A 13,248-nucleotide genomic window follows, 5' to 3' on the forward strand; every position below is an offset into this window, starting at 1 on the left:
AGCGCGGCTGTGTCCTCCTCGTGTCCCCCCCCCCCCCCTCCCCCCCGTTGACAGTTTCAAAGACAGAACAGCTAAGGTTTCTGTGTCCAAAAACTAAGACCGGCCCCGACCAGAGAAAGGAACAGCTATGTGGCCCTCGCAGGAAAAAGTTTGGGGACCCCTGCTGTAAATAAAGGCACTGGAAGTTCAAGACTGAGAAAAATGCTATTTGTCTAAAGTGCAACAAAGAAATTACGTTTAAATCAAAAGAAAAACTTTGCAGTACCCAAGGTGGAATGCATGCAACAAACTACAATTCACTTGTAGCTGAAGCCAAAAATAGTTTGAAAGCAACACATTTATATTTAACTATAAGCTCAGCTTTGAACTTCCTCTCCCAGAGCTGGAACGTTTTGAAAGTAACAAAAACCACAAGAGCTAAGAAGTTACCCATAAATGACTGACGGCTTTCATCTGTTTTCTTGCTTCAAATGGGAACTAAACTCTCAGATAGTTGAATAAAGACGATCGTCTTTCTATTGACTGAATTTCCCAGCTGCAGATCTTTAGTTGCAATCTTTCTTATTTTGCATACAACAGTTGTAACTTTCTAGTGATGTTGGGAGGTGGGGGGGGGATATTTTAGTTTTTATTATTTGTTTGAATCAGAAAAACACCACCTTTACAAGCTCCTACTAAATAAAAATTGTCGAGAGCTAGGAAAATATTCCTGCTATATAAAATGTGATTTTGTAATGCCAAGATTTCATTTCTGTATTTGGGTTTGGAACAGAGAGGAAAATGACAATCTTTCTTGATTTTGTGGTTAAAAAAGACAATCATGAGATGCTTGGCTTAATGGTAGAGATTTCTTTAACTCATCAAACAAACATGCTGATTTTTAGCAGCTTTTCCATCCAAAGTCAAGGGGAATAGCTTTGGATTATCTGTTTTCTGCTGGTTCTGATCCTGCTGCTTGTCACAAGTTTGTGTATTTCCTGTTTTGTTTGTTGCAGATCAAATGCATAAATCCTGTGTGCCACGGTTAATTATATCTAATGTGCTGCAGGTTTGTTACTTCTCAGCGAGATCCGGCCACAGACCCCCTGGTTCTGTGGCTGAACGGTGGGCCCGGCTGCAGCTCTCTGGACGGGTTCTTGTCAGAGAACGGGCCGTTTCATGTGAGCTCTCTAGTCCTGAACTTAACTGCGTCTGTGCACTGTTGATTCAGACAGACTTTAAATGGTTGGCCTTTTACTTGCAGGTAAATGACGATGGCGCCACGCTTTATGAGAACAAATTCAGCTGGAACAGGATCGCCAATGTTCTGTACCTGGAGTCTCCTGCAGGAGTCGGGTACTCTTATTCTGACAGTAAAAAATACGCCACGGATGATGATGAGGTATGTTTGTTTCTCTGACTTGGAACAAATGGAAAGCTTACAGATAATTTGAGACTGCAAAATGTTCTTTCTCTCAGGTTGCTGACGATAATTACAAAGCCCTTCAGAGTTTCTTTGCCAAGTTCCCGAACTTTACTCGGAACGAGTTCTTCATCTTTGGGGAGAGTTACGGAGGCGTTTACGCGCCGACGCTGAGTCTGCGTGTGGCGACAGGAACTGCTAAGATCAACTTCAAGGTCAGCTGCTGCAGGCAAAAAAAAATTAAATGTAGAGAAGTTCAAAAAGTGGAAGTAGATTACTCGGAGTGAAATGTTTTCAAGGATTTATTTTTTTTTAATAATGCTTGCAGCAAGAAATGGTAAGATATTTAATACAGAAATGCCCATCTATTGAAAAGCATGTTCATGTATAGAAAAATATCTTCAGTTGCTTGTCCTCATTGAGGGTTTGAGATCCTCTTCAGAGATTAAATGAAATATAGAAAAATGCTAAAGGATATTTGTCCCTTAAATGATTGAAGAGGGAGAAAAACAAAAAAATATTCTTTGTTTAAATTGACTTTGTAGAAAGGCGTTCATATTCAACCAATAGTCGTGGTTATCAATCAACCTTCACTTGTATTTTATGGGTTAAAAGCTGGAAAATTCTGAAAACGATGGTGATTAACAGACAGTTTCATTTTAGTTAACCTTACTTTTATACCATCTCCAACTTTCTAAAAAAATAGATTAATTGCAAACAATTATAAAAGTGGAAAGTTAAACTTTTTTTTTTAATTGAATCATTTTAATGTTTGTCTTTTCAGGGTTTTGCGGTGGGAAACGGTCTCAGCAGCTTTGCACTCAATGACCAATCTTTGATCTACTTCGGCTATTATCATGGCCTGTTTGGAGAAGAGTAAGCAACTCATTCTACTTAGTTTTTAAGAAATTGTACAAAAGTATATGAACCTCAACTATTTTACCATGCAGAAGTTCAGGAACATATTTGTTTCATAATTGAATAAAAACAATCACTTCTATAATGTTAATAGAAAAATAAGCACTACTCTTCAGTTTGCTTTTTTAAATTGTCCTCCAATCTAATTGGCTAAAATCTGTACCAAATGTTTTAGTCTAAACAAATGACAATCTTGACAGTGGCTTCAAATGAGTATCAGGAGAAAATTTCTTTGTCTGAACTTTGGTCTTGTTTAGTTACTGGGTAAGTCATTTAGTCAAGCTTGTTTCTTTCCATTTGCCTGAAATCTGTTGCGCTGTTAAAATGACCTTGTGCAATTGTTCTCCCAGCTTTAAAATGTCTTCACTCCTGAGATATATTTTCATTGGTTTTTTTTTACAAGTTACAAATAGATTATTGCATTGGAATTGGAAAATTTCTTTATTTTGGGGGGGATAAAATGCATAATTGCAGAAATAATTATTTCCTATTCATTGAACTTGATCTAACTTAGACTTTGAAACGCATAAAAAAACACTCCTGTTCACTTTTTTTTTTCTTAAATGGCTGGTTTCTGTCATGTGACAGCAATTCTTTTGCAGATTGCTGATTGTTTGTGCTTCATGTGCAGTTTGTGGCGTGATCTGAACATAAACTGCTGCGATGAGAAAAGCTGTAACTTTTACAACAACACTAATGAGAAATGCGTGACTCTGGTACGTGCTGACCGTCCTGTGGGAACTTCCTCATTTTCTAAAAATGAAGTTTAACATTTCCCGTTTATTGTTCAGGTGAACGTGGCATTTTCTATCGTGTATGAAAGTGGACTCAACGTGTATGCCCTCTACCTGGACTGCGAGGGCCTAAGAGCGCGCCACAAAGGATACGAGCGAGCCATGAGTCATCTGTTCAGGAGCTACAGGAAAAACCTGTCCAGCTTCAAGGTGCTCTGCATTTCACTCGTCTGTGAATGCATCAGATCCTTTTTAATGTCATGCAACATTACATGACTATGTCGAATGCAGCTTCCAGATGTCAAGAAGTCCTCCATGTTTCTGGGGAACGTTCCTCCCTGCATCAACAGCACAGCTCAGGGAAACTGGCTGAACAGAGGCGACGTGAGGAAAGCGCTGCACATCCCAGACATTCTGCCACCCTGGGACATCTGCAGGTAGATCGACGCAAACGGGAACACAAGTTACCTTGTGTTTTATTTTAAAACTGCAGGTATTGCTTACCCTTTCAACTAAGATGTTTTATTATTTATAAGTGACAGGAATAATGGAACTTGAGCTGAAATGAATGATGAAATGATTGTCAACTAACTTAGTAATTGAGTATATAAACCATTTGGTGAAAGAACACATTAAGAGCAGTAAAGACAAAACTGCAAAAGGGGGAGGAAAAAAAATTTGTCTGAAAATGTGTTCTATCCAGAACTCAGTTTTAGCTTCACCTGGTTCAAAATCTTAAAGTCTCAGATTGAGCTCATTTTGCATAAAATAATTTTGGTTAGAAAATATGACTCTACATCACATTAGGTAGAAAAAGCTGGACTTTTCATATGTTGATGGTAGAAACACTTTTAGCTGAAGATGTGCTTGCTAAAGGAATGCTGTTGCCTTTCAGACAGTAATGCAGTTATTTTCTTTAAAAACATTTTACATGTTTATTTACTTCTGATTTTGCATAAAAAAGGTAAATGAGAAATCTGCAAACTGTGCCTTTATTCAAAGTAATCAATAGAATAATTTCTAAATCACTAGTTGCAGCACCAAGTGGAACTACTGTGAATCATTTTCAGAGTTTGTTTAAATGTCCTTGTTGCAGTGACCTCGTTGGACAACAATACATGATGTTGTACCCCACAATGAAGGAGGTTTACCTGAAGCTGCTCTCGCTGGGCCTGCGAGCGCTCGTCTACAACGGAGACACTGACATGGCCTGCAACTTCCTGGGAGACCAGTGGTTTGTGGAGGACCTCGGCATTAAGGTGCATTTTGAAAGTCTCTAAATGTACCAAAATATGCACACATTTTCTTGATTATAAAGAGAAAATGTATCTGGAGTTACTTGAGTAAATCTTTTTTTTTTTTTTCTCCTGTAGAGCTTTGGCACACCCTAGTGGTTGAATTGAGGTAGTTCACCTGTCAGGGAGACTTGATTTGCTTTTTTTTTTTCCTTCCACAGAGGGGGAAATTCGGGTAACATCAGATATGTAGTTCCAAAAATTGTAGAAAATGTATGGAGATGGTCAATCTTAAAGAGCAGCTATTGACTATGCCAGAGTGGTGTACAGTAATCATTAAAACACAAATTAAACGGGACAAAGTCAGACCTTTATGTAAACGCCAGCAAATAAAAATGAGCTTTAAATGTTTCTGACTCTGAAGATCTAATGTTGAAGGCCAAGTTGTTCCACAGATTCGGAGCAGTGGCAGCAAATGCCGGGTCTCTCCTTTGCTTCTAGTCTGGAAACATGTCAGCAGTTTATTTGATCAAAGCTTTCTGGGAATGGATGAAGAGCATCCTGGAGATAAGTCGGCACTAACCCATTTACAACTTTTAAAAAAGTTGTAAATTCAGTAAAAGAATTTTACAATCAGTCCGAGAAGCTCAGGTTCCAGCTAAGCTGCAGCATTTGGAGATGTTGTAAAGAATATTGGTCCATATAGTTGCAGTGATACAAGTGTGTTGTAATGAAAGCGTGGATAAGTTTGTTCTTTTTAAACGATTTAAACCAAACGAGTCCGGAGACGTTCTTCAGCCCGCAGCTTTAAGTTCTGCCTCTTCGCTGTGTTAAAATCTCTACAGGCAACCAGCAAGTACCAGGCCTGGATCCACAATGACCAGATTGCCGGTTTCCATCAGCAGTTTGGAAACCTCACTTTTCTGACCGTGAAGGTAAATGCTCACGTTTGCATGAAAACACGTCCTGATTCGGCGAGGGTCACAGATGTTGCATTTCCTGTGTTTCAGGGCGCCGGCCACATGGTTCCTCAGTGGGCGCCGGGTCAAGCTCTCCACATGTTTCAGTCCTTCATAGGAAACGGACCGTACTGAGTCTGTGGAGGCAACATGCGTTTGGCAACCTGTACTCCGTTTTTCATCTCAGGGAAAATCCATTTGCCGTGCCTAAAGACTGTGGAGGCAAACTGACGTGTTTGATATACGAGTGTTTTTTCTTGTGGTGGGTTCTTGCATATATGCCTGTGTGGGTTTTATTTCTTTCTTGGAAGAATGGAAATAAATTTGTAGTTTGTTTGATCACATTTGTTATGGCAGGACTGTGATGGTCCAGAGCAAAGCTACAAAGGGAAGATGTAATCCTCAACATGTAACTGAAAATAAATTGTATTCAAACTGAGCCTATTTCTGCTTTAAATGATTCATCTTAATGGGGAGCGGAAAGAAAACCAAATTTACCAACAACTTGGCATTGTAAGAATGAAGTCTACAGAAAAGTGAAGATGGTATATTTCAGTCCAAACTGGCGTCCAAATTAAATTTCAGCTAAATTAAAAGTCCTCAGGAGCCATAAATCCCACTCTGCTTAAAAAACAATTTTATTAATTCTCTGGGTTTTTATCTCCTCAGCAACAAATTAAACATAAAATATTTTAATAGAAAAAGCCATTTGTTTTGGGTCTAAAAGTTCTCAGACATTTGGCTTAAATCCAGGAAAAGTGTAGCACTAATGGGCACTTTTCAGTAAATGGTCATTGACTGTTTGGGACCCAACAATATTTAAAAAAAAGCTAAAAACACAACTAAGTCATGAACTGCAGTTAAAGGTCACACTTTGGTTGCTCTTGCTTTAAGGAAGTCAATTAATTGCACTAATTTAACACAATTTAAAGTTCTAATTCTTTGACTTTTAAAATGTATGAACTCTGGATTGACATTGCATGAGGGAAAATATTATTGCAATGACTAAGTTTTGCTATAAATCCTCATTGTCCTTTAAGATTTCTGTGAACCTTTTGCACCTGTCTCTCAGATCAAATCAAAAAGGGAAACTTACTTATAGACTCATTAAGTACAGTGATAGAAATTTCCTGTTCATGTAATTATGGTTTTCAGCAATAAACCCAAAAATTCAGGAAATGACTTGAGGCCTCATTTTTAAACAAATGCCTGCAAAATTATGGAAGACTGCTGACTTGACGGATGGCATCCACAAAAAGGAGCAATCAAGTCAATGGAAAACAGTGGAAAATACACACACAGTTTTTGTTGTAGACTGTGAAACAAAGTCCATTTGAAGTCGCAGGTTGACTCAGTACTTCCAGAGTCACCATGCAGATGAGGGACACAATGAAACAAATTACTGTCAGTGTGTAAATCTTAGCCTTATATAATATCCTGAAAAGCTGCTGGCTATATCTATACATTCAAATATCACTTTAACTGGAATAACTAGTTTATTGAAATACAGCTGCATTGTTGAGAATTTGACTTTTTGATATTAAAATGAACCATTTGGAATGGTATAACCAGCTACATTCACATTTTCACACTATTACTATAAATTGTGTGAAACTGAGGCTTTTAATCCTGCTGTATAAGCCATCAAGTTAAATTACTCCTTAAATGGAGAATGCTAAAGTACCAAAGCCAGCCCCTTTCTACATAACTGATTAAAATGTATGACACCAAATGGCTTAATGACAGTTATTTTGTACTTAAAACAGTTTTAATGTATTTTTTATTAAACATCTTTTTTCACATGCATTTAAATTAATTTCTTTGAAAGGTTTTCAAGTAATTCTAAATAAAAACAAGTCTGATTAGCACTTGATTAGTGTTGATTTGTCCTGTAATAAATCAGATGAAGCACAAAAAAATGCACTGGGGAATATGTAGATTTAAAAAAAAATCCCAAATGTTTAGGCACAAATTATATATATGAAAAAAAGATGGAAACAATGACAGTTTAAATAAATACAGCACAACTTTTTTGGCTTAGATTGCAGCAAAACAAATGCAATTTTTACAACAACAAAAAAAGTGTTTACCTTAATTTACAAATTACATCATTTTAGGAAAAGAAAAATAAAACTTCTTCAGAGCTGATACACTAGTCTTCCTAACATTTACTACATCTTCCTTTAAATGTAAAAGAAGAGCTGCAGTTATAAAGCACAGGCATCTGGACCATTTGGCGCCGGACGTTTGAAGTTTTCTTCCCTTGTTTATCCACAGTAAACATGATTTCCTGACACATTAAGTTAATTTCTTAAAACTGGCTCTTACAAGGGGTTTCCACCCCCAGTCCTCAGGGGCCAGTGTGTCACAAATGATTCAGTTGACCGATTCTGGACACCAGTGCAATCGTCTGGCCTGATGACAGAAGCTTCATTTGTTCCATGTCAGCTTAAGAGTCAAGTCCAAAGTAAACAACAACAAATCTAAATAAATACATGATTTACTCAGTTTAAAATGTACATTAGTCTCGCCCCCACAGTTCAACTTTGGCTGAGCGCTGAAGCAAAATGCTTCACCTTTTATCCACCTGCAGCACCTGGATTTGATGATGGTGGAGGATGGAGACATCGTCACGTTTTCAGTGATTAAAGGCGACATGCAGGGTAAAACTCACAAATTGGTACAATTTAATTAATAAATAAAAAAAATCAATTTGATTATAAAACCCCTCCAATCAAAGTCCTTCTGCTCTTGTAAACCAGACAGGCGTCATTCATGCAGAGTTGAGCGGCGGGAGGTAAAAAAAAAAAAATCAGTCTGATTCCTTCAGGAAGCAGATAATGGTAGAAAAAAAAAAGTTTTTAAATTTCACTGAGAAAAAAAAAAAAACTAAAGTCTGTCCATTGTGGTTCTCCAACCCAATTCGCGCCGGAGTAGCAGCACGGTTCTCGTTACGGAGGAAAGAGCTGGCTCTGCAGACAGGATCCTTCAGTTCACGACATCCTGGTAGATGGAGTTAGACGTGGTGAGGCCGAAGATGAAGGCCCCGAGCGTCACCATGGTAACGCCAAGGCCCACCAATAAATGCCAGCTGGAAAACATCAAAACACAAAGGCAGAGCTAATAAAATAACTAAAATCACATTTCAAAGCCGCTTTAACTGCATAAATATTGGTGTTGATTGTCTGTAAATTATAAAAAATAAATAAACATCATTAACAGTTACTAAGAGGTTTAAATCAAAAGGTGTAGAAGTCAAAGATATTTATTTGGACCACAAATTTCATTATATGGAAATATAAAATAATAATAAAATTAAATGTCAGTCTTCTGAATTATAAATGTATGACTATAAATGGTTTTAAGAGCTAAAAAGCCTTCGATATATTCAACTGTAGGTGGAAAAATACTGCAGAGTAACACACCAAAGCATACAGGTACAGATCAATCATTAGGATTACTTATTTATAATGCAGCTATACAAAATGTATTTAATTTTAATCACCGAAACAGTTAAAGAGCATGCATGAGTCCATTTTCCTACAACCAAGTATATATATATATATTTGTTTTACCCTTATATAAAAACAAATGTTTGCAGAAAATAAGCAGCCTCACCTTGTAGTTCGAATGTCTGTCTCTGAAAGTTTGGCCTGCATCAAACACAAACCTGTGAAGTTAAAGAGACATAATGAGACATTTATGCTCCACTTCGACCCGAACGTGAGCGCAGGACACGCAGCGTTACCTGGGAACACGAAGATGAAGCAGGCCGCCAGACCTCCGATCAGCGAGATGACGCGGCCGATGTCAGGGATGAAGAGAGCGAGGACGAGGGTGACGACGAACCACACCAGCGTCTGCAGGATCCTCCTCCTGCGCTCCCGGCGAACACACACCTCCACCTGCTCGCCTTGGAAACGCAGCCACAGGCCCTCCACCACCGCCCTGCAGGGGCGAGGCGTCGCAGGACAGAACAGGGTCAGGGTTTGTGATCGGGCCGAGTGATACATCAATTAATCTAATAAAATCAAGTTTTTTTTCCCCCATTGGGTTTCTATAACTCAGAGTGATGTCAGCACAACTAAACCATTTAATTTTCTATTTATTTATCTCAACTTTGAATTCAGGTCGAGTCTATGATGGGATATTAGAGCCAGGCTAAGTTTTTTGTTGTTTTAAATTACAAGAGCAAAAGCTACAATATTACAAGAATAAAGTTGTACAACAAAGTGTAAATAATTTGAGCGTAAATTCAGAACTTTACCAGAATAAAGTCGTAATATTAAAAGAATAAAGAAATAATTTTATGAGAACTTCTACTTAAAAAAAATAAATGAAATGAGGAATGTTGAGCATCTTGTAAAGTTGTAATTCAGTACCTTAACTCATCAGTATCAAATTATTTTCAGCAGCAGGACTTTGAAACGACTGAGAAAATGACTGAATCTATTTTGAAGAAAGAGCCGCAGGAACCGACGTCAGATCTCAATAACTCAAAAATCTCATTAAAAAGACTTTTATCTTTAATACTTTTCTGGCAAAACTGCATCTTCATCCTGCTAATATTATAGCTATGTTCTCAAGATTAAGCAAAGATTCTCGTAGCCTGGCATTAACACCGTTATTCAATTTACAGAAGAAATTATTCAAATGAAAACTGCTTTTTAAAAATATTTGTCTTTTGTATAAAAAATTAAAACAAAAAAAAATCTATTAAAATTAGATCTGCTATGAAATCAGATTTTGAATTGCAGGATAAATTTAGAAGACCCAGACTTAACTCTTCAGCAGAAGTAGAAACACTTTTACATACACCTGCACACAGAAATGTTCACTGCTACATCAACCAAAAGTTGGGCAGAAAGTTTCATCTTGACTGAACATTCAGCTGAAATGAGTCCTATAATAATTAAACCAAATCTACCGTTTGTGACTGGAGAGGATATGTGTTTATGTTAAAGATAATTATTTGACGTGGATCTAAATGAACTTTTTCTGCTGGTATTAACGTGGCATGCTGTGAAGTTAATGACGCTGGTTAAACTTCTTCCTCCCGACGTCCTTGGGCGTAAAACTGTACCAGTTATTCACTCTCTACAACACATTCCCATTTTTGTTGTTTTTTCTTCTTATGCAGAATCTGAAATTTAAACTCTGGGATGCAAAGAAAGGGAATTTTATCGATACGCCTGCCTATTTTATGTAACCTTAATAACAGGCAACCATCTTAAAAACGGCAGGTAAAAAAAAAAAAAACTCAGCTCTCAGTGATTTCTATGAATCGAATGAAAACAGTCAAAAGAAAAAAGCAGAAATCTGTAAAGTGGAGAAACTTCCTGTGAGTGATGCTCAGTTTCTTTATGTCAGCATAAAAAGCATAAATCAGATGATCAAATCAGACATTCGACTTCATAAACGCAGAAGCAAAAACTAAAAAAAAAAAAGAAGAAGAGAAGTGATCCCTTAGTAAAGATTTAAACATTTTAAGAACTCAGAAATGTCATTTTCAAATTAATGCAGGGGAAGTCAACTTGAGAAATATTCTGCAGGAGGAAATAAAAACAACAAATCAGACTTTATGGAGGGACCGTTTTATTGAGGTCGTCAAATAAAAAGGATCTGGATCTGCAATTAGCTGCAATAATCATATGTTTCAAAAACAATAAATCATGGCTGAGTCCAAATTCATGGGTTCTTCAAAGCCCATTACGTCACAGCAATGCAACGGAGGCTCCGACAAATTGATACTTTTACTAAATATCCACATTGGCTTTAAGATATCTGTGTTTAACCCCCAAAGTTGCCTTTCCATTGCATCTTACCTGCCACAGAAGTGTAGAATGGGGTAGGAAGTCACCACACAGATGACAATGAAAGCTCTGGCGAGGGCCACAGCGATGTCATCAGGCGGGTAAGACATCAACACGTCCTGATTCACATTGGAGCCAAAGGTCAGGAAGCCGCAGACGCCTGAACACAAACGAGTTGCACACCAAGAGCCAATGATAATTCAACAGAAAACGCATCAGAGAAACAATCCAAGGAAACCCACCCGTTCCTATGTAGACAAAAAGGCAGATTATCATGCTGCAAGTGACTACAAACCCCCACGGTTTGATCGCCTTCCTCTTCATGCTGTTAAACACCGGCACACAGCTGACATGGCACTGCAGGGAGAAGGGAGACACGTTTAACTCAAGTTACAAACATATTTTTATTTTAAAAACAAAAGTCTACATGAAATGAGGAGATACCTGGAAACCAAAGCATATGGTGGGCATTGCATTGAAAACAGCAGTCCAGGAAGCAGAACTGTAAACAACAACAACGACGACGATGGTTTAACAACGAGCAAAGAAAAATGAGGCGGACGCAGGCGAGTTGGGAAAAACTTTCATATTTTCAGGACTCACGTGGCTGTAGCGTGGTCTGGGTTCATGTCTTTGTCCGGCCAGATGTACTTCACAATAACCACAATGGTAACGTACCAGGTTCCCATCACACTCAGAGCACTACAACAGCAACAATCAAGCTGATCGTCACACAAGATAAATCCAGAGCGAGACACGGAGCAGATCCACTGTACCTGGCGTATTTCTGGAAGCTGATCTCTTTGGGGATGGACAGAGGCAGAATTACCAGGACTGCAGTGACGACGATGGTAAACTTCCTGTCTGTGTACCAGTGACCCTCGGGCGACCCGTCCGTTTCATGAGCAACAGCAGCGATCACTGCGACAAACACAAATGTTCCTAAAATGTTTATATTTTACCCTTAATTTAGTTTTCTTTTCAACAATTATTCAAACATGAGAAATGCTGAATCAGATCCCCAACTTACAGGAGGAAATGGAGACAGATCAACAAAAATCATGCATGACTTCAGACAGAAAACATTTCCGTCACCTCGACCAGACCAGGATTTCTGCTTTGTCAGCATCTCAGAGACACAATGTGTCACATGAGGCATTTACCGAGAGAAAAAGCTGAGCAGAGTCAAAATGAACGCTCTTTGCACCCGTCCTCAACATTCTGCATTTTCCATGTTACTGCTTAACCTGAGCATGTCAAAAATCTGTTCCAAAAAAAAAAAAAAAAAAAAAAAAATCTGAACTCAGAGAACCTAAAGTTCAGAGCCTCCAGTTATGAAGCCTTATTGATCAGAGACGACACTTACAACGATCCAGCTGGTCGCCGATGACGATAAAGAAAGCGATGCATGTCCCAAACGTGTAGATGGCGATGGCCATTTCACAGAGGACTCCTGTGACTTTCCCACAAGTGGCTCGAACAACTTCCTGATAGGTGGCTTCGTTGCTGACCTGCAGAAAGCAGACAGCCGATTTATAAACATGCATTGAATACATAAAAAACTGGATACAAAACACTTAATGAGTTGATGATAAAAACTTTTTATAGCCGATTCTTCCTGCTGAATTGTTGTGTGCTACAGATCCTGCAGGACTCAACTTAGTTTTTTGTTTGTGTTACATCTGAGCTGTACAGGAACAGAAAGTCTTCAATTGTTACAATTCTGCTTGTCGTGATCAGGAACAGAAAGACAACATGGAGACTTTATTGCCCAACAATGTTGCTTCCTGAAAAGATTTGAAGTCTCTGCTTTGGCCTGGCAAACTTTAACCTGTTTTATTAGGATTGGCTGTGATACACTGACACGGGGTAGAGTGTAGTTGGAGGGAAAATGAGGTTTTCCATTTATCTTTAAACCGGCACCGGCGTGTTAGACCATGAAGAACAAGGAACACACTGGTGAGGGATAAAACTGTTCAGCAATGATCAATCCAGAATCAGAAAATGTAAAGATTATGGCCAAACTAAAAATGTACCAACCAAGACAAGAGAAGCAGCAGAGATCCACAGATCAAGTGGGAGACATTAAGGCTTACACTTATGTGTCCTATTCAAAGAGGTTAGGTCTACAAAAATTTGACTTTACAATCATGCGCTGCTCTGTGGTAGTAAGGTGAAAAAGTATAA

General features: G+C 38.3%; 2 protein-coding genes across 3 annotated transcripts in view; one reads left to right on the forward strand and one right to left on the reverse strand.

The window, feature by feature from the left end:
• LOC106948990 (lysosomal protective protein) overlaps nt 1-5,691 on the forward strand; it is a 10,127-nt gene extending 4,436 nt beyond the window's left edge. Inside the window, exons 2-11 of the mRNA XM_015034925.1 lie at nt 1,049-1,160; nt 1,244-1,381; nt 1,459-1,617; nt 2,187-2,278; nt 2,952-3,036; nt 3,112-3,264; nt 3,346-3,491; nt 4,151-4,313; nt 5,135-5,224; nt 5,300-5,691. Of these exons, the coding sequence (XP_014890411.1) occupies nt 1,049-1,160; nt 1,244-1,381; nt 1,459-1,617; nt 2,187-2,278; nt 2,952-3,036; nt 3,112-3,264; nt 3,346-3,491; nt 4,151-4,313; nt 5,135-5,224; nt 5,300-5,383 (1,222 nt within the window). The 3' untranslated portion in view covers nt 5,384-5,691. The remainder of the gene's footprint in view (nt 1-1,048; nt 1,161-1,243; nt 1,382-1,458; nt 1,618-2,186; nt 2,279-2,951; nt 3,037-3,111; nt 3,265-3,345; nt 3,492-4,150; nt 4,314-5,134; nt 5,225-5,299) is intronic.
• Nucleotides 5,692-7,104: 1,413 nt separating this feature from the next.
• The window catches only part of slc38a7 (solute carrier family 38 member 7), a 12,032-nt gene continuing 5,888 nt past the window's right edge, over nt 7,105-13,248 (reverse strand). For both annotated transcript variants that reach the window (XM_015034927.1, XM_015034926.1), the window contains exons 4-12: nt 12,428-12,572; nt 11,838-11,982; nt 11,665-11,763; nt 11,506-11,563; nt 11,304-11,418; nt 11,074-11,221; nt 8,997-9,196; nt 8,867-8,918; nt 7,105-8,339 (exon numbers count right to left, since the gene is read on the reverse strand). In XM_015034927.1, coding sequence (XP_014890413.1) covers nt 8,237-8,339; nt 8,867-8,918; nt 8,997-9,196; nt 11,074-11,221; nt 11,304-11,418; nt 11,506-11,563; nt 11,665-11,763; nt 11,838-11,982; nt 12,428-12,572 — 1,065 coding nt within the window. In that variant the 3' untranslated portion in view covers nt 7,105-8,236. The remainder of the gene's footprint in view (nt 8,340-8,866; nt 8,919-8,996; nt 9,197-11,073; nt 11,222-11,303; nt 11,419-11,505; nt 11,564-11,664; nt 11,764-11,837; nt 11,983-12,427; nt 12,573-13,248) is intronic.

The sequence above is a fragment of the Poecilia latipinna genome, unplaced genomic scaffold (genome assembly GCF_001443285.1).
Source record: "Poecilia latipinna isolate Pla-1442-1.1 unplaced genomic scaffold, P_latipinna-1.0 Scaffold317, whole genome shotgun sequence".
NCBI classification, from domain to species: domain Eukaryota; kingdom Metazoa; phylum Chordata; class Actinopteri; order Cyprinodontiformes; family Poeciliidae; genus Poecilia; species Poecilia latipinna.